The sequence below is a fragment of the Oryx dammah genome, unplaced genomic scaffold (assembly GCF_014754425.2).
Source record: "Oryx dammah isolate SB20612 unplaced genomic scaffold, SCBI_Odam_1.1 HiC_scaffold_20, whole genome shotgun sequence".
NCBI classification, from domain to species: Eukaryota; Metazoa; Chordata; class Mammalia; order Artiodactyla; family Bovidae; genus Oryx; species Oryx dammah.
The window spans coordinates 47,337,139-47,362,747 of NW_024070204.1; the positions used below are offsets into that span (position 1 = coordinate 47,337,139).

Sequence of the window (25,609 nt, forward strand, 5' to 3'; positions counted from 1 at the left end):
ATTTCTGCACTAGTTTTCTCCAAGGAGAAAATAAATAAGTGCCTACAATTATTTCTTGAAATTTCTCAAAGTCCAGTGTCAGATATTTTAAAAACTACTTAGGCTCAGCCCTGAATAGCGTTCTGATGAACTATATAGACTCTGCAGCCAGACCACCTGGTTCAAAGCCTGACTCTTCCCTTTATGTTAACCATGTGACCTCAGGCTGCTGTCTCAGTTTACTCCTCAAAAAAAGAGGGTGCGGGGGATATAAACCACTTTCTAGTATTATTGCAGGGATTAAAACACAGTTATACACATCAAGAGTTAGCACAGTTCCTGGCACAGAGTACTCCAAACATTTTGAAAGTGAAGTCGCTTACTCGTGTCCAACTCTTTGCAACCCCATAGACTGTAGCCTACCAAGCTCCTCCGTCCATGGGATTTTCCAGGCAAGAGTACTGGAGTGGGTTGCCATTTCCTTCTCCAGGGGATCCTCCCGATCCAGGCATCAAACCCAGGTCTCCCGCATTACAAGCAGACGCTTTAGCTGCTATTATTTTAAGAAAATGTTTGCTCATATTCCTCATGGATAATGAAACTAAATTTACACAGTGTAGATTGTAAAAGGAACCCAAGTATAGAATTGACTTGGCTGCAACAACACCTCGGGGTAAATATTTATTCCTTTATAAGGGCATTTTGTGTAAGTAGTTTTAAGTTTGGCTATAATCACAAAGTTTTGAAATCTCAATTTACATCTGAGCCACTGAAAGAAATTATAGAAGGCTCTGAGTTTTATTTAAGAAATACAGTATGAAGATGAATTTCTTATTAAATAAATATTTAGACTGATTATGTAGGCTCACAGGGACAAGTCATTTAACTTTTCTAGTCAAAAAGAAGCAGTTAGACAACTAAATCAGTAGTTCTCAAAAGTGAGGAAGCATCAACATCACTTGAGAAATTAGAAATGCATATTATCAGCCCAACATCAGACCTACTGAATCTCAAATTCTCAGAGAGAGGGCAGCAATCTGGGTTTTGAGGAGCATTCCAGGCCATTCTGACACATGGTCAAGTTTGAGAATCACTAAACTGGTTATTCTATGAGGTTCCTTCCAGCTCTAACCTCTGTGGGTCTGTAAATTGGAATTATGCCCCCAGAAAGCTTAACATATTCCACATTAGCGATACAGCAATAAATACTGATTTCAACAAAATATCCCTCTAGCAAGTATACAGAAGCTAGAAGCTTTCTGCTTAAACAGAGTTTTACATTTTACTTTAACAATCATTTCACCTGTGATCTTGAACCTCACAATCCCAGTACGAGTACACGCTGCAAACACAGAGCCACCATGGTACACGTGGCCCCTGGACCAATTTTATCACCAGAAGGTCTGAACAGCTGACAGTTATGGTAGGATCATGACTGTTACTAATCATGTCTGTTTGGTTTTACTTTGGTTTTGGTTTCAAATTTTATAGTTCTGTTCACCTGTAATCAATTGGTGATGCAAACTTAATTGGTTCCAATAAGATGCTTCTCACCTGCTAAGGATATAGTGATTCCAGCTTAGAGCCCCAACTACTGACAAATGGCCAAGCATATTTCTCAGTCGCTTTTTAGTGACCACATCCCATAACTGAAAAAAAAATGAAAAAGCATAGTTATTTGGCATTTTCACAAGCCACAATCTTCTCAAGGGGCTAATAGCCAGTTAGTGTTGATACACCAGCCCTCATGAAAGTTCAGCACCTCTAACCCTAAAGCAGTTTTTAACTCTGCCTACATATTTGGATCATCTAGGGAGCAGAGTTTGGGTGCTAGACATTCTGATTCAATGGTGGGAGTAAAAGCCTGGGCATACAGCATTTATTTTAAAAGTTTCTTGGAGGCAGGAGAAGAAGGGGATGACAGAGGATGAGATGGCTGGATGGCATCACCGACTCGATGGACATGAGTTTGGGTGAACTCCGGGAGTTGGTGATGGACAGGGAGGCCTAGTGTGCTGCAATTCATGGGGTCACAAAGAGTCAGACACAACTGAGCAACTGAACTGAACTGAACTGAAGTTAATTCAATCAGCTGCAAAACGATGAAAATCACTGTTTGACACTTCTAGTTCCTTCAAACTATGGGAATTCCAAAGCTGGAAATCTACCTACAGTTATCAACAAATAAAATTTGAGTGCCTACACAATTTCTAGGGTCAGGAATTCCATTTACTGCTAAGAGACTCCTTTCTTGCCAGCTATAAATGATATTCTAAGCCGTATATTAGGAATGAGAACTTTGGCATAAGAAGAAATCACAACATGACCCTCACAGGCTCATTACAGAGATGAAAAAAACAGTAGAGCCATCTGTGGCCCTCCAGAGTCATTGGGCACAAGCAATATTGTTTATCTGTTGCTAATAAGCAATAATAATAATACATGAGAAATTAGAGAGATTGATGGAAACTTGCTAAGCTCCCATTTTAGAGAGCCTATTAGAAAAAAATTCACTACTTTTAAGTAACTCTACTTCTGATTTTGGCTTTAGGTAAGAAAGGAAGACTGGAAGGTTATCTATTTCAGTTTTAGGACTTCTCTCCAACATTCTAACAACTGGGGATCTCATAAGCCCAACTTCAGTCTGAGAGGAAAAAAAAAGAGGGGATAAAAGGAAATGTGACACAAAGAAAGACTGTGAAAAAACAAAGCAGAGTATCCCTACATCCTCATTAAACAGCATTCAAGGAAGAGCACAGAATGGCATATCCTCTTACGCCCCATAGTTTCAAGTACCACATCACTATAAGTTTCTTTATTTTATTAAATAGTCAATCTGTTACTAAAAGTCAATCTTAGGGACTTCCCTGGTAGTCCAGTGGTCAAGACTTCGCCTTCCAATGCAGAAGGTATGGGCTTGATCCCTGGTCAGGGGGCTAAGATCCCACGTGCCTTGCAGCCAAAGAAACAAAACATAGAACAGAAGCAATGCTGTACCAAATTCAATAAAGATTTAAAAAATGGTCCATATAAAAAAAACCTTTAAAAAAGTCAACCTTGGTTATCCAGCCACTATACAGAACACATTATGAGACAGAAACGCTGCCCAGTACTTGTATTTCTCCCTCGCTGGTACCAACGGCCAGGCAGGTCCCCTCTGTCATCCAGGACACAGAAGACACGTAGTTACAAGGGAGATTGAAGCACATATTTTCAATTCTGTGGTGATTATCCCCATTCCAGATGTATACAGAAGATCCAAGGGCTATGGCAACAAGATTTTGAAAATTCCAGTCCAGGATATTCAGATCTATAAGAAAGCATTTCAGATTGGGGTGATTTTACAGCCAAATAAAAACACTTTCAAATAAACAACTTTATTTATAGGTAGAGGAGAAAGATTAATGATTTCCCCATGGTGAGCTGAAAAACAGAATCATGGATCCAATCAGATCATTACAAGCTCAGAAATGAAAGCTGGAATAATCTTATATCAAGATACACAATAACGCTTGTATCAAGATAAGCAATAACGCTTATCATGTATGATTATATATACTTATTTAGATGCATTTAGAAAACTTGGCAGTTTCATCTACCATTATAAGTAATACATGGATTTCATCTAACAGATCATTAAAGTTTAAAAGCACATAATTCTTATGGTGACATCCTTGGACCTAGAATATCCAGATGAGCGTTGTCACCATCATTTCTAATCAAAAGACAGCCTAACTACAGTAACTCTAGAAGAGGTGATCCCTGGCTTATTTGTGATACCGGAAGTTCTTAGTATTCTCTATCTTACATTCTAAGAATTACATGAGTGCTCAGAGAAACCATATGTGTATGACCACATACTAAGCCACACCTGATCTTATTTCTTATAAGAAACTCCTATCCTGATTGACACATATCAGTATGAAACTATGGAGCTCACCAGTTGCACCAGAGCAGTCTAAGCTCCCTATAGCTCATCCCTCCCACTGATGCAAACTACAAAACAAAATTCTAAAAACAAACACCTGAGAACTCTGGAAAATAAGCAAAAGCAGGTAAATCAAGTTAAAGAAGTGAAAACTTGGGGAGGCAATCCACTCAGAGGTGAGTTTTCCACTTTTCTCCTTACACAGCTTAACACTGAGGGTGGGCCCCAATCAGAGAATAACAGCAGTAGTTCAAACTCTAATAGAAAGCCTACCTTGTTTCTGGTCAAAGAAATCAGAGAAAGGAGCTCGAGGTGGCCAAAGTGTGAGGAGAAAGCCTGGGAGGGGAGAGGACCACAGAAAGGCATCCTCTAATTGTGAGTGTATGAACCCACACACACCTCAGCCTAACCCGAAAGTGTGTAAGTACAAGGAAAACTCGTATTATCCAATCTGTAAAAAACATGGAGGAAAAAATTTTTGAAGAAATGGACAGAACCTTAGGGATTGCTGGAATAATATCCACAGATCTAAAAGTGAAAGTGAAGTCGCTCAGTCATGTCTGCGACCCCATGGACTGTAGCCTACACAGACTCCTCTGCCCATGGGATTTTCCAGGCAAGAATACTGGAGTGGGTTGTCATTTCCTTCTCCAGGAGATCTTCCCGACCCAGGGATTGAACCCAGGTTTCCCGCATTGTAGGCAGACAACAACATATCTAACATATATGTAATTGGGATCAGGTCTTGGAAACAAGAGAACAAGGTTTCAAATGAGTGCTCACCAGAAACCACAGAGGCCAAAAGTCAGTGCAACATCTTTAAAATGCTGAAAATATATCTGGCAAGCCAGAATTCTATAGCAAGCAAATATATCACAATAGGGGTAAGAGAAGCCTTCAATAAGAGACCTGATCTGCGAATACTAACAGAAGGTTTTTGACTGAAAGTAAGTTATATAAGAGGAACATTTGGCTCTTTGGGAATGGAGGGGAATGTTATAATTGGTAAATATTTGGGTAAATGTAAGGACCATTTTTCTAGGCTTTTTAAACTAAATGGCTTTTTAAACCATTTAACAATGGTGAAGTTTTCAATGTACGTAGATTTAAAACAGACAACTAAAGTAACTCTCCCAAAAAAGCTGAGGGTTGGGGAAACACATGACTGCAAGACTTTTCCATATTGTGTAAAATATGCAGCAGTAATTCTAGGTAGACTGAGAAAATTTAGACTGCATGGCAGTCCCTAAAGCAATAACTAAAAACATAATACAAGGAGATATAGCCAGAAAGCCAACAGATCAACTAACGTAGAAGTCAGAAAGAAAAGATGTCCAAGGAATAGACTTGGTGCACTTTGAAATTTGAGAGACCAAGAGACAGAAGAGGAGGGAAATCAGCGAGGAAAAAAAAAAAAAAACAAAACAAGAAAGAGTTAACAGAAAACTAGGAGGCAAACAAAGACAATAGGATATCAAGGAGAAGTGAGTGACCAATTGTGTCAACTATGGTTGACAGAGTTAAGTAAATGAGCTCCAAAAAGTTATTGTTACGGGTGATGTTACAAACAGCAGTTTCAATGGAATGGTAAGATTTAAGAACTGACTCAGTTCAGTTCAGTTCAGTCGCTCAGTCATGTCTGACTCTTTGTGACCCCATGAATCACAGCATGCCAGGCCTCCCTGTCCATCACCAACTCCCGGAGTTCACCCAAACTCATGTCCATCTAGTCAGTGATGCCATCCAGCCATCTCATCCTCTGTTGTCCCCTTCTCCTCCTGTCCCCAATCCCTCCCAGCATCAGGATCTTGTCCAATGAGTCAGCTCTGCATGAGGTGGCCAAAGTGTTGGAGTTTCAGCCTCAGCATCAGTCCTTCCAATGAACACCCAGGACTGATCTCCTTTAGAATGGACTGGTTGGATCTCCTTGCAGTCCAAGGGACTCTCAAGAATCTTCTCCAACACCACAGTTCAAAAGCATCAATTCTTTGGTGCTCAGGTTTCTTCACAATCCAACTCTCACATTCATACATGACCACTGGAAAAACCATAGCTTTGACTAGACAGACTTTTGTTGGCAAAGTAATATCTCTGCTTTTCAATATACTATCTAGGTTGATCATAACTAGCAAGGATTAAAAACAAAATGGGGAGATAAAATAACAAATTATGAATTATGGACATCTTTTGACAGGTTTTGCTGTCAAAGGGAGACAAAAGGGGTTATGGCCTGAAGAGGAAGAGGGGGAAAAAAGGGTTTTGCTTGTTTTTTAATGAGTGGTGTGCTTTTTAAACATCTCTTGAAATGAATTCTTCAGTTTTCATTAGTCATAGCAATAAATTCTCTTAGAGAAGGAGGTATAGGAGAAGAATGATAGGGGAACTGTTCCCTTTAATGATTCTGTGTTTTACCTGCTCATTCCTCTCTGTAAACGTGCCCCAGAACCAAACCTCATCCCTCTGTTCTTTCTCCCTCACCAGAAGAGCTCACCCCAGCTGTCAGCTTCAAACATAGTCATCTGACCTATACTCCAGCCTTTCCCCTCTTTCACCAACCTCATTTATAATGATTTCCCAGAAACTCTTAAATGTCTCACTGTTCCCTCAAATGTAATACTGCAAGAAAAGTCTTCCCTCCTCATACCATTTTTCCTGCTAACTTGTCTTCTCGGTGACACAATCCTTTTCCTGCTTCAAAACTTGGAATAATCTTAAATTTATCCCTGCTCCCATATATTTTTCCTCACGCAGAGAAAATAGTCCCTTACTTTTTGGTAACTCTCCTACTAAATGCATTCTGCGTACTCTGCCATGAATTTTCCTTTAATGTTTCACCTAGTTGAGAATTTGCACAACAAATCTAAAAATCTGCTTCAGACTTTGAAATTTCTATATAATCTGCATCTACCCCCTATTCCCCACTCCCCAAAGTATCCTCTTCATTGCCACTGATTATTATTAATTACCAACGTCCTGCCTTTGTTCATGTTGCTAACATTGCTAAAAATGCTCTGTCTTCTCTTTTCCACTCCTCCAAACCTACCCATCTTTTTAAGATTCATCTCAAGTCTTAGTATCTCCACAAAGTCTTTCCAGACAATTCTGAAGATCACCAAACTATATGCAGTCTTACAGCTCCTTATACCCCACAATTTATTATTTATACTCTACACTGGCATGTTGGTAGCAGTTCAATGTGAGTTAGTCTCATTTTCCCAACTAGATCACAAGCTAGAGACATAAGAAGAAACTAGGGACAAATAGCCAATACAGTTGTTTGACTGGTAGGATTTATCCATGTTTAAAATATAAGCATAGGAGTAGGTCATCACTTATACAGTTCATTCTATTACAGTAAAACAAAATGTGTGCTTCTTGTGCCCCACCAAGATAAACAATGCCCATTCCTGAACATGAAAATTCTACAATGAAAAACTCACAATAGTAAACATATTTGGATGGTACACCATTTAAGCATGAGGCACAGGCCATTTGCTTCTTCCAGAATCAAATTTCAAGTTTATGCTACAGCACAGGATACTTTCTGTCATTTCAATGTTTTAATTCATGATCTAAACAATAACATACAGTAGTCATTTCGAAGACCTGTAAGATGAATCTTCACCTCTGGCTGGAGTATGGGATAGTTTATATCACTGAATCTCTGGAAGTATCCATCTCTGATTCCATTGCTGCAGCCTGCAAGAAACAAACAGTTCTACACTATAATCCTGAAAACAAAATATTAGTCCTTGCAAGTTAAGAGATATTGGAGTGAACAAGAAAGTGGTCATCATGATAAAACTGAATTACAAGCTGCAGGGGGAGGAAAGGAAGAAATAGACTTCAGTATTTATTTAAACACTTAAAAAAAATATTCAATGACATTTATAATAAAAAGCACATGAGTACCAGACCTAAATGTAATGACAGCGCTTGTGGGGAGCACAGAGACACTACATCATGCTTTGAATATTTGTTTTGTCACTTGAGATTTTAAGACCAAAGCAATGTTCATGAATCCATGTGTCTATAATATCAACAATTCTCTAACAGACCTAAGCTCTGCTCTGAGTCTTTGTCAATAAAACTGTTGATTCATTGATTTTTACTCTTTTTCTTACTGTTTTTGTACCAGAGCACACAGAGTTACTTTAGAGTGTTACCCATGACTATCTGAATTTAAGGTTATATCTTGTGCTCAGTTTTACTTCTCATCAAAAGACCCCACTAAGTCTAAACCACAAGCCACTGTCTCTTCATCTTTCCTACCACCTGTCTTGCATCAAACTGAGAATAACATGATCAACAGGAAATGAGCCCACTTAGATTTCTTGTGGTCCCTATGACCACATAGCTTCTGATAAATGAAAGAGAGCTTCACAATGCCACACCAAGAAGCCAGACTGTTACTCATAGACTCAGTGCTAACTATGAAAACCTGCAATTGTAAGAATTACAAGGTTACTAGAAATATATACTCAAGCACTGCCAATAATGGTTCAAAAAAATCAAGTACAAACTGTTAGTTACAAAATAAATAAATCATGCGAATTTAATGTACAGCATGTTGAAAGTTGCTTTAAAAGTAGATCTTAAAAGTTCTCATCACAAGAAAAAAATTCTGTCACTATATCTGGTAACAGTTGTAAACTAGATTTATTGTGGTAATCATTTGTAATATATACAAATATATCATTAATGTTGCATACCTGAAGCTAATATAACATTCTATATTTTTTTTAAAGTAATACCCAAAGAACCAACAAAAAACTTCTAGAACTAATGGGAGATTATAAAAAGATATAAGATTAATATACAAAACTCAATTACTTTCTTATATACTAGCAACAAGCTACTGGAACTTTAAAAGCACAATATCATTTTACATGCTGCTGCTGCTGCTGCTAAGTTGCTTCAGTCGTGTCCGACTCTGTGTGACCCCGGAGACAGCAGCCCACCAGGCTCCCCCGTCCCTGGGATTCTCCAGGCAAGAACACTGGAGTGGGGTGCCATTTCCTTCTCCAATGCATGAAAGTGAAAGTGAAGTTGCTCAGTCGTGTCGTGACCCCATGGACTGCAGCCTACCAGGCTCCTCTGCCCATGGGATTTTCCAGGCAAGAAGTCCCCCCAAATTAAATAGTTAAATATAAATCCAACAAAATATGTACAAGACCTGTATAAGGGAAAACTACAAAACTCTAATCAAAAAAAGCTAAATAAATGAAGAGGTATTTCATGTACATGGATAACAAGACTAAGTATTATTAACATTAGCTCTTCCCACCTTGATTTATAGATACCATGCTCTACAAGTTAAATCCCAGCAAGTTACCGTGTGAACATTGCCAAGATGGTTGTAAAATGTATGTGGAAAAAAGTCAACACGATATTGAAGGAGAAGATTCAAGCTGAAGGACCTCCATTATCTGACTTTAAGACTCACCAAAAAGCTACAGTAATCAAGGCATCACTGATTCAATGGACATGAACTTGGAGCAAACCCCAGGAGATGATGAGGAAGAGGGAAGCCTGGTATGCTGCAGTCCATGGGGTCGTGAAGAGTTGGTCATGACCTGGTGACTGAATAACAGCAGTCAAGATAGTATAGTATTTGCAAAAGAACAAATATATCAGTGGAAGAGAATAGAGATCCCACAAATAGACCCACAAAAATAGTCAACTGATCTCTGACAAAGGAGCAAAGGCAATAAAATCGAGAAAGTTAGTTTTTTTCAACAAATGGTATTGGAAAAACTGAATATCCACAGACAATCTGGAAAAAAATAACTGAATCACTTTGCTATACACCTGAAACTGACATAAAGTTGAGAGTCAACTATGCCTAATGGATACATGTATATCCATATGTATCACTGAGTTCCTAGTGGTCCACCTGATACTATCACAACAATGTTAATCAACTATATGCCAATATACAAAATAAAAAGTTTAAAAAAAAAAAACACAGAACTCAAAAATTAACTCAAAATGGATTGTAGACCTAAAATTAGAAAATAATACAGGAAAAAATCTAGATCTCCTCAGTTTTGGAAATGACGTTTTTTTCTTTTGCCATGCTGCACAGCTTACAGGATCTTAGTTCCCCAACCAGGGATTGAACTCAGGTCCATTGCAGTGCAAGTGCTGAGTCCTACCCACTAGACTACCAGGGAATTCTCTGGTAGTGACTTTTTAAATATAATACAAAAAGCATGATCCATGAAAAAAATTAATGATATGCTGGATTTCATTAAAATTAGAAACTTCTGCTCTCCACAAGACATGCCTAAAGAGTGAGAAGATAAACCACAGACTAAGAAAAATATTTGCAAAAGACATATGTGATAAAGGACTCTTACCCAAAATATACAAAGTAACTCTTAAACCTCAACAACAAAAAGACAAAAATTTCAATTTAAAAATGGGCAAAATATCTGAACACCTCATCAAGAAAGATGGTAAATAAGCATAAGAAAAGATGTTCAACATCTTTTTCATTATATTTCATTTGAGAATTGCAAGTTAAAACAATGAGATACCACTATACATCTGTTAGAACAGCCAAAATCTGAAACACTGACCACCACCAAATTCTGGCAAGGATGTGGAACAACAGAAGCTTTTATTCATTGCTGGTGGGAATGCAAAATGATACAGCCACTTTGGAAGATAGCTGGGCAGTTTTCATATGAAACTAAATGTGCTTTTATCATATAATCCAGCAATTGCACACTTTGATATTTACTCAAGTGAGTAGAAAGCTTATGCCCACAGAGAAACCTTTACACAGATATTTATAGCATCTGTATTCATAATTGCCAAAACTTAGAAGCAACCAAGATGTCTTCGAATAGGTGAATGCATAAATAAACTGTGGTACATCCAGACAAAGAATATCATTTAGTGCTAGAAAGAAATGAGCTGTCAAGCCATAAGAAGACGCGGAGGAAGCTTAAATACATACTACTAAGTGAAAGAATCCTATATGAAAAGGCTACATACTGTATGATTCCAACTAAATGACATTCTAGGAAAAGTAAAAGTAAAACTTTTCACTGGAGACAGTGAAAAGTTTGCCAGGGTTAGAGGGAGAGAGAGAGATGAATAGGTGAAGTGTAAAAGATTTTTAGAACAGTAAGACTCTATCTGCTGTTATAATGGTGGATACGTATCATTATATATTTGTCAAAATCCATAAAATATACACCACCAAGAGTGAGCCCTAGTGTAAACGATGGACTTTGGATGATAATAGTAGTGTCAATGAGGTTCGTCAATGAGGTTCATCAGTGATAACAAATGTACTAATCCAGTGTGGGATGGTGATAGTGGGGAAAGCTGTGCGTATGTTAGGGCAAGCTATACACAAGAACCCTGTATTTTATGTTCAATTTTGATGTGAATTCAAAACTTCTCTGAAAAAATTAGGATGGACAGAGAGATTAATACACACATACATACACAGCGGTAGATAGATCTCCTAGGATATCAAAATAATAAAGGTATATTCTCTCTGCTTTTATAGAATATACGTGGCACAAGTGGTAAAGAATATGCCTGCAATGCAAGAGACCCATGTTCAATCCTTGCGTCAGGAAGATCTTCTGGAGAAGGGAATCGCTACCCACTCCAGTATTCTTGCCCTGGAGAATCCCATGGACAGAGGAGCCTGGTGGGCTACAGTCGAAGAGGTCACAAAGAGTTGGCTACAACTGGGCAAATAAGCACACACACATCATATCATTTCTATTCTACATCAAATGTTCAGCATGTTGCAGAAACACGAACTGGTTACTGATCAGATCAGAAGAAAGTGGGAGAGCTAAGATAAGACATCTCTCCAGATATTTTGCTTTTAAGAAAATACAATTACAAAGAAAAGCATAAAGAAGGAAAGGATATGATTCACTCATTCTTCCAACTGTATATTCCCAAACCACCCAAAAGAATATTCAGCCAGCCTTCAACTTTTGTGCCTATTTTTATGATCTAACTGTTTGTCCCCCTTATACTGCTGGGAAACAGAGGAATGAAAAGCACGCATGCACAAAGTTATCTTCTCCCAGAGGGAAATGTAACAGGCAAGTCTCCTTGGCATTTATGAATTAATTGAACCACTGGTTCTTTTAAGTTTCTCTCACAGAGCCAGAAAGTGAAAGTGAAAGTGAAAGTGAAGTCGTATCCCACTCTTTGCGACCCTGTGGACTGTAGCCTACCAGGCTTCTTTGTCCATGGGATTCTCCAGGCAAGAATACTGGAGTGGGTTACCATTTCCTGCTTCAGGGGATCTTCCCGACCCAAGGATCGAACCTGAGTCTCCCGCATTGGAGGCAGACGCTTTAACCTCTGAGCCACCAGGGAAGCCCCCTAATCAATTATTTTCCAACCATGATAACAATTTCATGAATGACAAAAAGACTTCTAAGATGGAAAGGGGAAGTAAGAAGGAGAACACATGGGATGTAGGATAAATGACATTGGGAGCATTAAATGCAGAATGGAAGGAAGACCTTCTAGAAACTGCCACAGGAGCAATATCTCCCCACATGGCTGCAGACCTGCCCTGACGCACCGATGACATCACCACCCAAAGATCTGTACCAGCTTTGGGCCCAATAGGTTTATTTACAAGTCACAGGAGGCGGCCACTGTGAGGTTTCAGAGTCTTATCAAATATAGACAAGGCATAAAGAAATGCTTTATATGCATAATATCTGGATAAAATTTATCCCAGGGATCCATTTTCCTACGATTAGTTATCTGGCCTATCTGGAATGCATTTCACATTTTAAATCTCCTTGAGAGTATTAAGAATAGAGCCCTACATAAAATGTTCCTTTTAATTAGTCTCTGCTTCCAACAGCTCTCCCTTTCAAATCTTCTTCAGTGTCACCACCAATGATCTCTCTAAAGCAGAGCAACAGATCTGCAGTCAAGTCAGAGGAAGGGTCACATAAGTGTCCTTCCTCTGCCTTCTATTTTCAACCTCACCAGAATGACAGCTAATGACTTTTTAAGGTGTGGAGATATCAGAACAAAGAGTATGGCAGTGAATAGAGCAGTAAGAAGAGATTGCAATAATTTTCTGCAAAATGGGTAAAGGTTTGCTAACTGACCAGGAGGAATATGAAAAATGAAACTCAAATGCCTATAGAGGGGACATGGTAAAGAAAAGCAAGTTGATTTGCCTTGCAGAAACCCCATAAGGGGTCAGGGTTCAGAGACACAGCAAAAGTTTAGAAAGAGATGAGTTGGTTGAAAAATGTCAAGTTCACACACACACACACACACACACACACACACACCCATACACATATGTGCACATGTCAAAAGAAACCAAGTGTTTATTCTCTGAATAAACAAAAAATGACAACCTCTTAACTCAAGAGCATGAGCAAAGATAGATTGTGTGAAAACTGTTATACTGATTTTCAGTCAGTTCAGTTCAGTCACTCAGTCGTGTCCGACTCTTTGCGACCCCATGAATCGCAGCACGCCAGGCCTCCCTGTCCATCACCAACTCCCGGAGTTCACTCAGACTCATGTCCATCGAGTCAGTGATGCCATCCAGCCATCTCGTCCTCTGTCGTCCCCTTCTCCTCCTGCCCCCAATCCCTCCCAGCATCAGAGTCTTTTCCAATGAGTTAACTCTTCGCATAAGGTGGCCAAAGTACTGGAGCTTCAGCTTCAGCATCATTCTTTCCAAAGAAATCCCAGGGTTGATCTCCTTTAGAATGGACTGGTTGGATCTCCTTGCAGTCCAAGGGACTCTCAAGAGTCTTCTCCAACACCACAGTTCAAAAGCATCAATTCTTTGGCGCACAGCCTTCTTCCCAGTCCAACTCTCACATCCATACATGACCACAGGAAAAACCATAGCCTTGACTAGACGGACCTTAGTCGGCAAAGTAATGTCTCTGCTTTTGAATATGTTATCTAGGTTGGTCATAACTTTTCTTCCAAGGAGTAAGCGTCTTCTAATTTCATGGCTGCAGTCACCATCTGCAGTGATTTTGGAACCCAAAAAAATAAAGGCTGACACTGTTTCCACTCTTTCCCCATCTATTTCCCATGAAGTGATGGGACCGGATGCCATGATTTTAGTAGCCCACAATCCTTTAGTTCTATTTCCAGAACACCACACATTTCAGAAAGCTTTAACTTTGAAAGAGTGAAACCAAAACTACTGGGGGAAGAGCTAAGCAAAGAAAGACAATACAGGAAGAACAGCAAAACTCTTAAAGCTTTATATGAAATTTTTCAGAGAAATAAGAGAAAATAGTATATACATGAAGCATGAACAGGATGCTGGAAAGAGAGAAGAAAGGAAGGAAAGAAGGCAGCAGGGAGCATGGAGAGGAAATAAATGAGGGTGGGAGAGAGGGAGAAGGCAAGGGGAGGGAGATGAGGGGAGAGAGAGGGGCCTGACGGTGTCCAAGAAACTTTAAAATTAAAACTAGGATAGCCAAGAGAAATTTAAATGGCAAGGCTAGTACACAGAATGAGGTAACACCTAGAAGTAGAAGGAAAGAAAATGAGATGAAAAAATAAGAGAATCCACAAGGTGCAACAATTACAGCCAACATTTCAGAAAGGAAGAAACAAAGATGAAGAAATTACTAAAGACTAATTCAAGAAACTTTCCAAGAATTAACAGATACAGGTGTCCAAGACTAAAAGATCCACTAGAGTTTGTCTTTTACAGTGAGGCTTTTTTTTAAATATACACGAACCTTTATCATCATGAAATTTTAAAACAGTAACAATAAATTTTTTTCTATATGTATTCAGAGAGAAAAAGCAGGTGGCATAGAAAGGATAGGAAGTCACAACAATATATGACTGGCTCAGCAGCAACAATGGGTGCTCGGAAACAATAAAGCAATACCTTTTCCACAAAGTTCTGAGTAAGACTGGCATCTGTAGCCAGCCAAACTATGACTCAAGTGTAACAGTGGAATAAGCACACTTTCAGACCAGCAGACCCAGAAAGAGCACAACACGGCTGCCAGGGGACAGTGGATCCAGTATCGGAGAGGAAAAGTCCCAGAATTACAGCCGTGGCACTCACCAAGAGAGTGGCCTATTCAGCAGGTTCTGGGTAGGAGGCCACCAAGGAAAACAAGGACCCATGTGGGCAGGTACATGGAAAAGGTTATTGATGGCTGTGGAACAAAGCACGGGAGCATTTAGGGAACACAGTCATAATTTCATAGGTATCTAATAAATGAAAAGAGAAAGCAACTTTTTAATTCTAGGAAAAACAAAGAGTTAAACTAGAAAAGAGGTACAGTTAGAGTACACTATTTGGCTTGTCAACAAATAATAATTGTATAGTAATATGATATAAATATTAAATACTAATTTTACTTTGTTAAAGTATAATACAAATAGAGAAGTGAATGAAACAGGAGAACTAAGTTCTGACTATGCTAGAAAGTTGTAATTAAGTCTAAAATTATAAAAATATAAATTAATAGTTTACAAATATTATTTAGAAACTAGATGTAAATACCAGGGGGCATAGCTGGCAGAGCTAAGGTGGTTGCCTCTAGGAAATGGGGTATAGGGGTCAGGATAGTTAAGACAGAGGATTATGAGAATTATCTAAACTTTATCATTATGCTGATTTTTGTTCTAATGTAAAAATACTATATTTTAAGATAAGGAAGAAATGAAGGATGCAGGGAGAGAGGAGGGTGGGAAAGCAGGACAGATGGGAAATCTTTGGCCCACACCTTTCCAAGTGCATTGGGATCGCTCACAGAACTGCATGCTCCCATTAACCTGCTGAGCCACGTTCTGGGTTGAAAATAGCTGGTTTAAGCATTTCTGAAAACAAACACAAAGAGAATACTTATTCAGAAACATTTGTGTACATCTCAGGTGTATTACATGGTGTAGAAGTAAAACTGATAACTCACTGGAAAGTTTAAAGACTACACATTGTCAAAACCAACACTGCAATAGGTGCCATTATTTATTAAATAACCACTATGTAATGAACACAGTACTGAACATTTTACTGATATATAATTTCTTTTTGAAATTAATTTTTATTTACTTATAATTGCTTTATGGGCTTCCCTGGTGGCACAGTGGTAAAGAATTTGCCTGCCAGTTCAGGAGATGCAAGAGACACACATTCGATCCCTGGGTAAGAAAGATCCCTTGGGGAAGGAAATGGCAACCCACTCCAGTATTCTTGCTTGGGAAATTTAATGGATAGAGGAGCCTGGTGAGCTACAGTCCATAGGGTCGAAAAGAGTCGGACACGACTGAGAGACTAAATAACAACAAAATAGCTTTATAATGTTGTATTAGTTTCTTTGGGGGGTGGGGGGAGGAATTAAACTAGTTATCTTAAAGGTCCTTTTCCACTAACTCCTTTTCCCATGAGAAATGGAAACATCAACTCACAGAGAGGTTAAGTCAATTGTCTAAATTTACATGAGCACAAAAATCAAGTTGCTATTTCTCTGGGCAAGTATACAATGAGCCCTCCTGATATTCTTATATCTGTGTGTGTGTGCTAAGTTGCTTCAGTCCTGTCGAACTCTATGCACCCCTATAGACTGCAGCCTGACAGGCTTCTCTGTCCATGGAGATTCTCCAGGCAAGAATTCTGGAGTAGGTTGCCGTGCCCTCCTCCCAGAGATCTTTCCGACCCAGGGATTAAACCTGTATCCTCACATCTACCTGCATTGGCTGGCGAGTTTTTACCATTAGAAACAACTGGGAAGCCCCTTTCTTACATCTAACTCTGATCAAAAACAAAGAGGCAATTAGTAAAAGGGGGAAAGAAAAGTACTTATTCTAGAAATATAATAGTGAAGAGTCAAAACAGAGAAGGTTCTTTTTTTCTCCTTCTCAATGATACATTTAATCACTGGATCACTATAATTCAGACAGAAGTCTCTCTGCCAAGCATCACTTTGATATTTTGGCTTTCTTCCCAGATATTATGTCATATAATAGGCACTGCCAGTCAATGAATCATGGATGTTTAGGTATTCAAAGTAGAAAAATTAAATATACAGTAGAGTTTCACAACCGCAGAAATATGGGCAAATAATGCATTGTTGTGGTCTACCAGATACCTTCCCCCTGGCTTCTGATCATCAAAACTATCTTCAGACATGTCAGATGCTCTGTGGGGAGCAAAATCACCCCTGTTTGAGAAGCACTGGTATAAAATACCATTTCTAAATGCCCTGCTGGCCAGTAGCTCAGTGCAACTCTTCACAGATTCATTCTTCAGAATCCCATAGAGACAACAAAGCTGATCCAGGCATTTCCCAGATGGTGTGCTTGTGCTCCACGCACCCAGGGATACTCTTCGCTGGGTGAGATCTACTATTACTTAATGAGCAACTTGGCATACAGCTGGCTGGGTATGAGAATTCTGAACATCTCCATAGCTAGTCAGCTCTCACTCTGGAAATACCCTCTGGATGATCTCTGAGGACCATAGGAAGACACCTGCTCACCACCAAGGTGAAAGATCCCGCTGTACATTTGCACCGTTTTTGCTGCTATTGGACTCCCCACTCGTCATGACAATACATGCTCCACATGAAGTAGTGAAACAGCTCCCATTATCCCCTGCCTGGGTTCTCCAGTGAAACTGGGATGATGTTCAGGCTGGATAACAATTGCTGTAATGATAGTAACTTGCCCACAGCATCGTGACCCCACCAACAGAGCCACCAAACTTTGCTGCTACTAGATACTAGACAGCACAGGGGAAGGAAAAGGGAAGTCCTGGAAGTCAGGGCAGTAGAATCTCCAGTCACCAGGAGAGGGTGGAAAGGACCATGGTGCTAACAGCCTGGCCTGAGCGTGAGTTCAACAGCACGCATAGTTCCCTCAGCATAACTCCCTGGCCATCTTCCCCTTACCCGGCAACAAGCAAGTAACAAGTGAAGTCACTTAGTCATGTCCGACTCTTTGTGACCCCATGGACTGTAGCCTGACAGGCTCCTCCATCCATGGGATTTTCCAGGCAAGAGTATTGGAGTGATTTGCCATTTCCTCCTCCGGGGGATCTTCCCGACCCACAGATCAAAGCCTGGTCTCCCACACTGCAAGCAGACTCTTTACCATCTGAGCCACCAGGGAAGCCCCACCCAGCAGCAAAGCACCTAGGAGAAGACTTGCTCTAATACAATTGTTTTCAACTGCATGTAAGTTCAAATAATTAAACTTCACATTCACAATATTTTATTGTTCCTCCAGCAAAACACATATGCCAAACACAGGAAGCACACACCAAATGACTAATTTTGCCTAAATTGAGAATTTATGACATTCCTAGTTCAGTTTTCTAAATGAAACATTGATTCCTTCAGAGGCTCTTCACTGGATTTGATAAACCTAAAATCATGCTATTGATATTTAATGTGCCCAAAGGATTTAGGGTGGACTATGATATTAGAATCATAATCAATAAGATCCTTAAAATAATTAAGTTAACTTCATAGAGAAATTTAAAAAAAAAACACAAAAACTTAAGGGAAATTTTGAAAAAACCATCTTATAGAGGAGGAGTCAAACCAATCTGACAAAGGACAGACCATATTACCACACACTTTCCAAAGAATTGGGAAAAGACTGCACAGCAGAACTTTGCACTGAGAGGAAACATACATAGTAAGCATAATTTTACTCTTTTTTTTTTTTTTTTACCACACTGCTTGGCATGCAAAATCTTAGTTCCCAGACCAGGGATCAAACCCACACCCCCTGCATTGGAAGCATGGACTTTTAACCACTGGACCACTGGGGAAGTCCCTCTGGTTTTAATCTTTACCTTTTGGATGGTTAGTCTCATTTTCACTTTTTTGATTGATGCTAATTAAACATTTTTTTGTGTTAATTAACAACCTTGTTTCTTTTTGGAAGTATCCTTCATACACTCATTTTTCCTATCAGGAACCCATCCTTTCCTTATTGATTTGTAAGAGCAGCTAAGCCAGCTCTTATCTCATGTTTGGGACTCGGCTGTTTGAGCTTCTCAAGATGAGAAATCTTGGGTTTTCTCTCTTCACCCACCGGGTCTTTTGAAGCAACTTTATCCTTCCGGCCTCTGTCCACTGCATGAGGTGCCTTGCCAAACTGGAAAGCAGAGTTATTTGTTCCAGAACTTTCTTTGTTGGGGGTCTTCAGTGATTCCTTGCAGGATCCTGCCAGAAAACATTTAGCTTTGAATTTGGTTTTTAAAATAATAGCTCAGTTGGTAAAGAATCTGCCTGCAATCCAGGAGACCTGGGTTTGATTCCTGGGTTGGGAAAATGCCCTGAAGAAGGAAATGGCAACCTACTCCAGTATTCTTGCCTGGAGAATCCCATGGATAGAGGAACCTGGCAGGCTACATACAGTCCATGGGGTCCCAAGAGTTGGACACAATTTATAGACTAAACCACCACCATAATCTCTTAAACATTTGGTGGGAGGTCAGTCCTTGGGATGTACAGAACAGAATGTGAACATGTAGGCCCTCATCTCTCCAAAGCCCTAGGCAGGGTGGGGTGGAGGGGCAGCACAGGGTCAAGGGTACTGGGTTCCTGAGTGAACACTGGGTGAGAAATTCCCTCGGTGGCCTCAGAACCAGGAGGAAATGTCAAGATTAAAGACCTGACTCCAAACGCAGCAGCAGCAGCAGCAGCAACAGAAACACTATAACTCTGCGTGGAAAGAATACATTTGTGCATTTGAAGAATGGATACAAACAGTTCAAAGTTTAAAATGATGGTGAGAAGAGCAGCTGGTTTGCTCAGGTGGTGAACATCCTGCCAGGAAGTCACTATGGGATGCCTGCCTTTCAGTCACTGATGTTCACTACGTGATTATAGCAAAACACTTCACCTCTCCCTCTTCCTGGCGCACAAAGATATAAAACTAGTTTGAGATGACTTCAGTAAAATGCTTCCAAAGGTACTGTCATGGAAGAGCCAATGTTGTTTACCTTGTTATTATCCATGTTTATTCTCTTCTCAAGACTGAGAAAGCCCTTTACCAGACTTTTAACTGCAATGAAAACCTTGACAAGTCTTCTTAAGTTAAATATCTGCTATATCACTTGTTCATCAGAGGAACCAAGGGACAAATGGATTAAGTATTTTGGCCTTTTGCCATGTGACAATCTCTTCTTATTTGGACAAACATGTGCTGGATAAGCTGTCACTGATGTTCCTAGAGCCCAACCCCTCAAGTTCTGGGCTATCCAAAATCTAAGAGGAAGGAAGAATCCAAAATCTAATTTTAACTTTGCAGAAACGTTCTGCAAAGTTTTAGATCTTACTCTTTGTCCTGCAAAATTATGCATGCCTGTTTTGTGATATTTGTAGACAAGTAAAGGGGAGAAGCAACAGTTAGAACTGGACATGGAACAACAGACTGGTTCCAAATAGGAAAAGGAGTACGTCAAGGCTGTATATTGTCACCCTGCTTGTTTAACTTGTATGCAGAGTACATCATGAGAAACACTGGGTTGGAGGAAGCACAAGTTGGAATTGAGATTGCTGGGAGAAATATCAAGAACCTCAGATATGCAAATGACACCGCGCTTATGGCAGAAAGTGAAGAAGAACTAAAGAGCCTCTTCATGAAAGTGAAAGAAGAGAGTGAAAAAGTTGGCTTAAAGCTCAACATCCAGAAAACGAAGATCATGGCATCCGGTCCCATCACTTCATGGCAAATAGATGGGAAAACAGTGGGAATAGTCGCTGACTTTATTTTTCTGGGCTCCAAAATCACTGCAGATGGTGACTGCAGCCATGAAATTAAAAGACGCTGACTCCTTGGAAGGAAAGTTATGACCAACCTAGACAGCATATTGAAAAGCAGAGACATTACTTTGTCAACAAAGGTCCGTCTAGTCAAGGCTATGGTTTTTCCAGTGGTCATGTATGGATGTGAGAGTTGGACTATAAAGAAAGCTGAGCACCGAAGAATTGATGCTTTTGAACTGTGGTGTTGGAGAAGACTCTTGAGAGTCCCTTGGACTACAAGGAGATCCAACCAGGCCATCCTAAAGATCAGTCCTGGGTATTCATTGGTAGGACTGATGTTGAAGCTGAAACTCCAATACTTTGGCCACCTGATGCGAAGAGCTGACTCATTTGAAAAGACCCTGATGCTGGGAGGGATTGGGGGCAGGAGGAGAAGGGGACGACAGAGGATGAGATGGTTGGATGGCATCACCAACTCAGTGGACATGGGTTTGGGTAGACTCTGGGAGTTGGTGATGGACAGGGAGGCCTGGAGTGCTGCGGTTCATGGGATCGCAAAGAGCAGTACACGACTGAGTGACTGAACTGAAACTGAACTGAAAGGGGAGAAGAAGCAGGCTCTCTGAACCTCAAATGAGAAAGAAAATGTTGCAGTTGAATGCTAGTACTGACAATCATCCCAGTTATCAACAAGGAGTTCACGTCCAGCAACCTAAGGAATCCTGGACCTCTCAGATTTTGTCCACAAAAGCAAATGAACCTCTCTACAAACATCCCTTTTAGGATGGGGGGGTCCTCAGTGTTCACCTTTCTGGGACAAAAAGAAAGAAATCCCACCAGCAAAACACCAAGAAAACAATGTTTCTGACTAATATGCAGTATAAACAAATAGAAAATAAAATACTTTATTATAAAATTATTTTGTCTGATTATCTCTTAGAATTCTAAATTTCTCATGCAATGCCTTATTGAAAATAACTAATTAATTAAGGACCTATAAAAGAAAAGGGAGCCACTTTAGCCAGAAATTCCTCTGAAACGGTTAGCCAGAAACTCCTCTGAAACAGCATTAAAATCACCCTTAAATTTAAAATATCTTTCAGAAGACAGCCATTAGGATGACCTTCCTCTAACCCTGTATCTCCTATTGCTTCAGCCAGCTATTTTCAGTATTGGTACTTACTATTACATGAGAATTTCATTGATTTAAAAAAGATTTGGGCTCCTTCCAATCTGCAGGACTATGGTGCCTCATTGTGTCTAATGTCATATTTAAAATACAACATACTTTCTTTTGGTTTTGTTTCAGCCCTCCCCTTCCCCTGCTCCCTTGGAAATTTCTTATTCAAAAGGAGAAAAACAGAAAGCAGTTGACTAAATACAATACTAGGTATTTCTGTAAGACAGATTCTCTCAGAAATATATCTTTTTTTAAGATTTCAAAAGTGGCTTGTGGCATTTCTATTACCTCACCTGGAGTTAAGGTCTCTTTCTCAGGAGTCATCTTCAGCACAGTTTCTGGGAGGTCAGTAGTTTTACACTCTTCCCCAAAGGAAGGGGCTGTCACATCCCCAGCTTGGCTCTGCCGCCATCTTGCGGTAATCGGGCTACTGGCAACAGGAACTTCAGCTGATAGTCTCTTTGCCAAGTTGCTGGTGAAGTTAGAGTATGTAGTGTTAACCACACTAAACACCTATTTAATAACAAAAAGATCCATGATTTACAGTACCCTCAATGATACAATCATTAAGATTCCTTAAAGAGAATTATAAACAACTCATCTAGTACAATACACAATGTATACATTGATACATATACATGAAATTTTTAATTTTTGTGACCTGGGAAAATGTTATTTTACATATGCATATAAAATAAACATATGATTACATATTTTAACATAGACACACATACACACACACACACACATACTCAGAGCCTCTGCTGAGGGTCTCAAGACACACTAAAGCAATTGAGGGAATGATTATGCTTATGTTTATTACTATTACATACAAATATAAAATATGAAGTTGAATAACACTATATACTGAGCATATAAGATGCTTACATAAAATCATAAAATTTCATAAAATCTGAAAATAAACAGCAATTTTCTAGTCCAATCCATCTCACAGACAAGAAAAATGAGGCCTAACTTGCACAACGTCTGTCTACCCTTTCTGAGAAACAATAGGAGTTTGGTAGTTATAGATCCTTTAGTGGTGACCCACGCCCTGGAGCTATGTAGAATTAAAATGAAAATGAATTATTTTTTAACAATATGACAGGTATATTAAGTTGTGCCCGCTAAGTTGTTTCGGTCATGTCTAACTCTTTGCAACCCTATTGACTATAGGCCCCCAGGTTCCCCTGTCCATGGGATTTTCCAGGCAAGAATACTGAAATAGGTTGCCATGCCCCCTCCAGGGGATTTTCCTGACTCAGGACGGAGCCTGTGTCTCAAGTCTCTTGCACTGGCAGGCAGGTTCTTTACCACTAGAGCCACCTGGGAAGCCCCATGTTAGGTTAATATGCTGTGCTTAGTTGCTCAGTCATGTCCAACTCTTTGTGACTCCATGGACTGTAGCACACCAGGCTCCTTTATCCATGGGGATTCTCCAGGAAAGAATACTGGAGTGGGTTGCCATGCCCTCCTCCAGGGGATCTTCCCAATTCAGGGATCGAACCCAGGTCTCTCGTACTGCAGGCAGATTCTTACTGTCTGAGCCACCAGAGAACCCAAGAATCCTGGAGTGGATAGCCTTCTCCAGGGGATCTTCCCAACTCAGGTATCGAACCGGGATCTCCTGCACTGCAGGTGTATTCTTTATCAGCTGAGCTAAAAAGGAAGCCCATATTAGGTTAATATCCTTCTATAAAGGGCTCTTACAGAAATGTAGAAAAGTTTGCCATCCCATGGGAAAATGAGCATGAGACAAAAAGGCAGCTCACAAAAGAGATATAAATGCTCCCAAAATATTCAAGCTCATTTGTAATCAAAAAATGCAAATTTAAAACAATAATGAGATGTTAGCAATTTTTAAAAATGACATTTCCTAATGTTGAAGGTTCTAGAAACAAGCACTGGCATGCAGTACTGGTGGAGTGTCAATTAGCATTTGGAAAGGACAATTTGGCAGTGTGTTTAAAAGCCCTTTATAATGTGTCTAACCTCTACTGACCTAGCAATGTCACCTCGAAGAATTGAAGGAAGAAACCAAAGATTGCAGCATCTATTGAGTACTTACCACATACAAACCCATGTGTTAAGAGCTTTATGCACATTCACATATAATCCTCAGAAAGACTTGGTGAAGCAAGTCTGTTATTTATTCCCATCTTACCAATGATGAAACTGAGGTTCAGAAGTTAAGTGAATTGCCTAAGACCACACAGTGAGTAAATGGAGATGCTACACCCTAACCTTCTCTGTCTGACTCCACAGTCCACACTTTCAATTGAGAACACGAGGATGTGTACTGCAGTATATAAGGGAAAAAGATGAGGGGACTCAGTGTTCACCACGGGAGAACTGATCAGATAAACTGTGGCATCCATAGAAAGGAATACTCTGCAGTCATTAGAAATGATGACACACATTAGGGAAATGCAAATCAAAACCACAGTGAAGCACCACTTCACACTCACTACTATAATCAATAAATTTATCTATCTATAACTGTTGGTGAGTATGTAGAGAAATTAGAATCTTTGTACATTCCTTATGGGATTGCGAAACAGTACAGCTGCTGTGGAAAAAGTTTGGCAGTTCCTCAAAAAGCTAAACCTAGAATCACCATATGACCAGCATTCCACTCCTAGGTATATACCCAAAAGAAATGAAAACAGGTACTCAAATACAGATGTACGGATGTTCATAGTAGTGTTACCAACTCCAAGCTCACTCTGCTCGCTGCCAAAAGACAGGCCAATGAATCTGAGAGACGAGGTGTTGAGGAAAGGAAGAGACTTTAATCAGGGAGCCAGCAGACCAAGAAGATGACAGGCTAGCACCTCAAAATAACCATCTTATCGCGTTCTGGAAGCCAGGTTCTTTTATAGATCAGAGATGGGGGGAGGTGAGGAAGCAAAGTGAAAAAGCCCTTAATCTTGCAAACATCTCCTAGAATGGCAAGCCTCAGGCAAGAGATGTGTTAATTTCACCCTTCCTGCCATCCACAGGTGGATAGGGTTCTGAACAAAGGCACGTTAGTTTAACAGGCAGGCAGAGGGGCAGGATTCTGAGGCAAACCATTCTGTACAGTATAATAATAAATGGACAGGGAAGCCTGGCGTGTTGCAAAGTCAGACACGACTAGCAACTGAACTGAACTGAATAATAGCAAAAGCAAAAAAAAAGCATCATGGGGTCAGAACTGGCTTCCGCTGTATTATTCATAATAGCCAGAAGATTGAAATGGATAAACAAATTGAGGGCAGAAGTATGTGTGCAATGGAATACATACATATTCCTATATAACAATATATATATATATGAATATTACTCATATAAAAAGAAATGAAGTACTCATAAAATGCTACAATGTGGATAAACCTTGAAAATACTCTAAGTGAAAAAAGCCAGAAACATATTGTATGATTCCATGTATGTGAAATATCCAAAATAGGTAAACTCCCCAGAAACAGAACACAAATCAGTAGTTTCCATGTGTTGGGGGAAGGAGGAAATGGGGAGAAACTGCCTAATGGTTATAGAATCTTCTTTTTTCTTTTTTTGAGTCATCTTTTGTGATGATGAAATTATTTTGGAAGAAGATAGAGGTGGCGGTTGTACAACACTGTGAATGTACTAAAGGCCACTGAATTTTTCATCTGAAAATGTTTATTTTTATGTTTTTATATTTTATGATTTCACTTCAATTTAAAAACCTTTCAAGTAGAATAAAATTCAATAAAACATGAAAATGTTTACACTCTACTAACAAATGAAAAAAGGACACTATAC

The 25,609-nt window shown here is 39.6% G+C and overlaps 1 protein-coding gene across 1 annotated transcript in view; it reads right to left on the reverse strand.

Annotated features, from left to right (window-relative positions):
• CDC20B (cell division cycle 20B) overlaps positions 1–25,609 on the reverse strand; it is a 65,930-nt gene that overhangs the window by 14,833 nt on the left and 25,488 nt on the right. Inside the window, exons 3-8 of the mRNA XM_040262530.1 lie at positions 22,117–22,336; positions 18,965–19,095; positions 15,649–15,742; positions 7,496–7,606; positions 3,093–3,289; positions 1,534–1,628 (exon numbers count right to left, since the gene is read on the reverse strand). Of these exons, the coding sequence (XP_040118464.1) occupies positions 1,534–1,628; positions 3,093–3,289; positions 7,496–7,606; positions 15,649–15,742; positions 18,965–19,095; positions 22,117–22,336 (848 nt within the window). The remainder of the gene's footprint in view (positions 1–1,533; positions 1,629–3,092; positions 3,290–7,495; positions 7,607–15,648; positions 15,743–18,964; positions 19,096–22,116; positions 22,337–25,609) is intronic.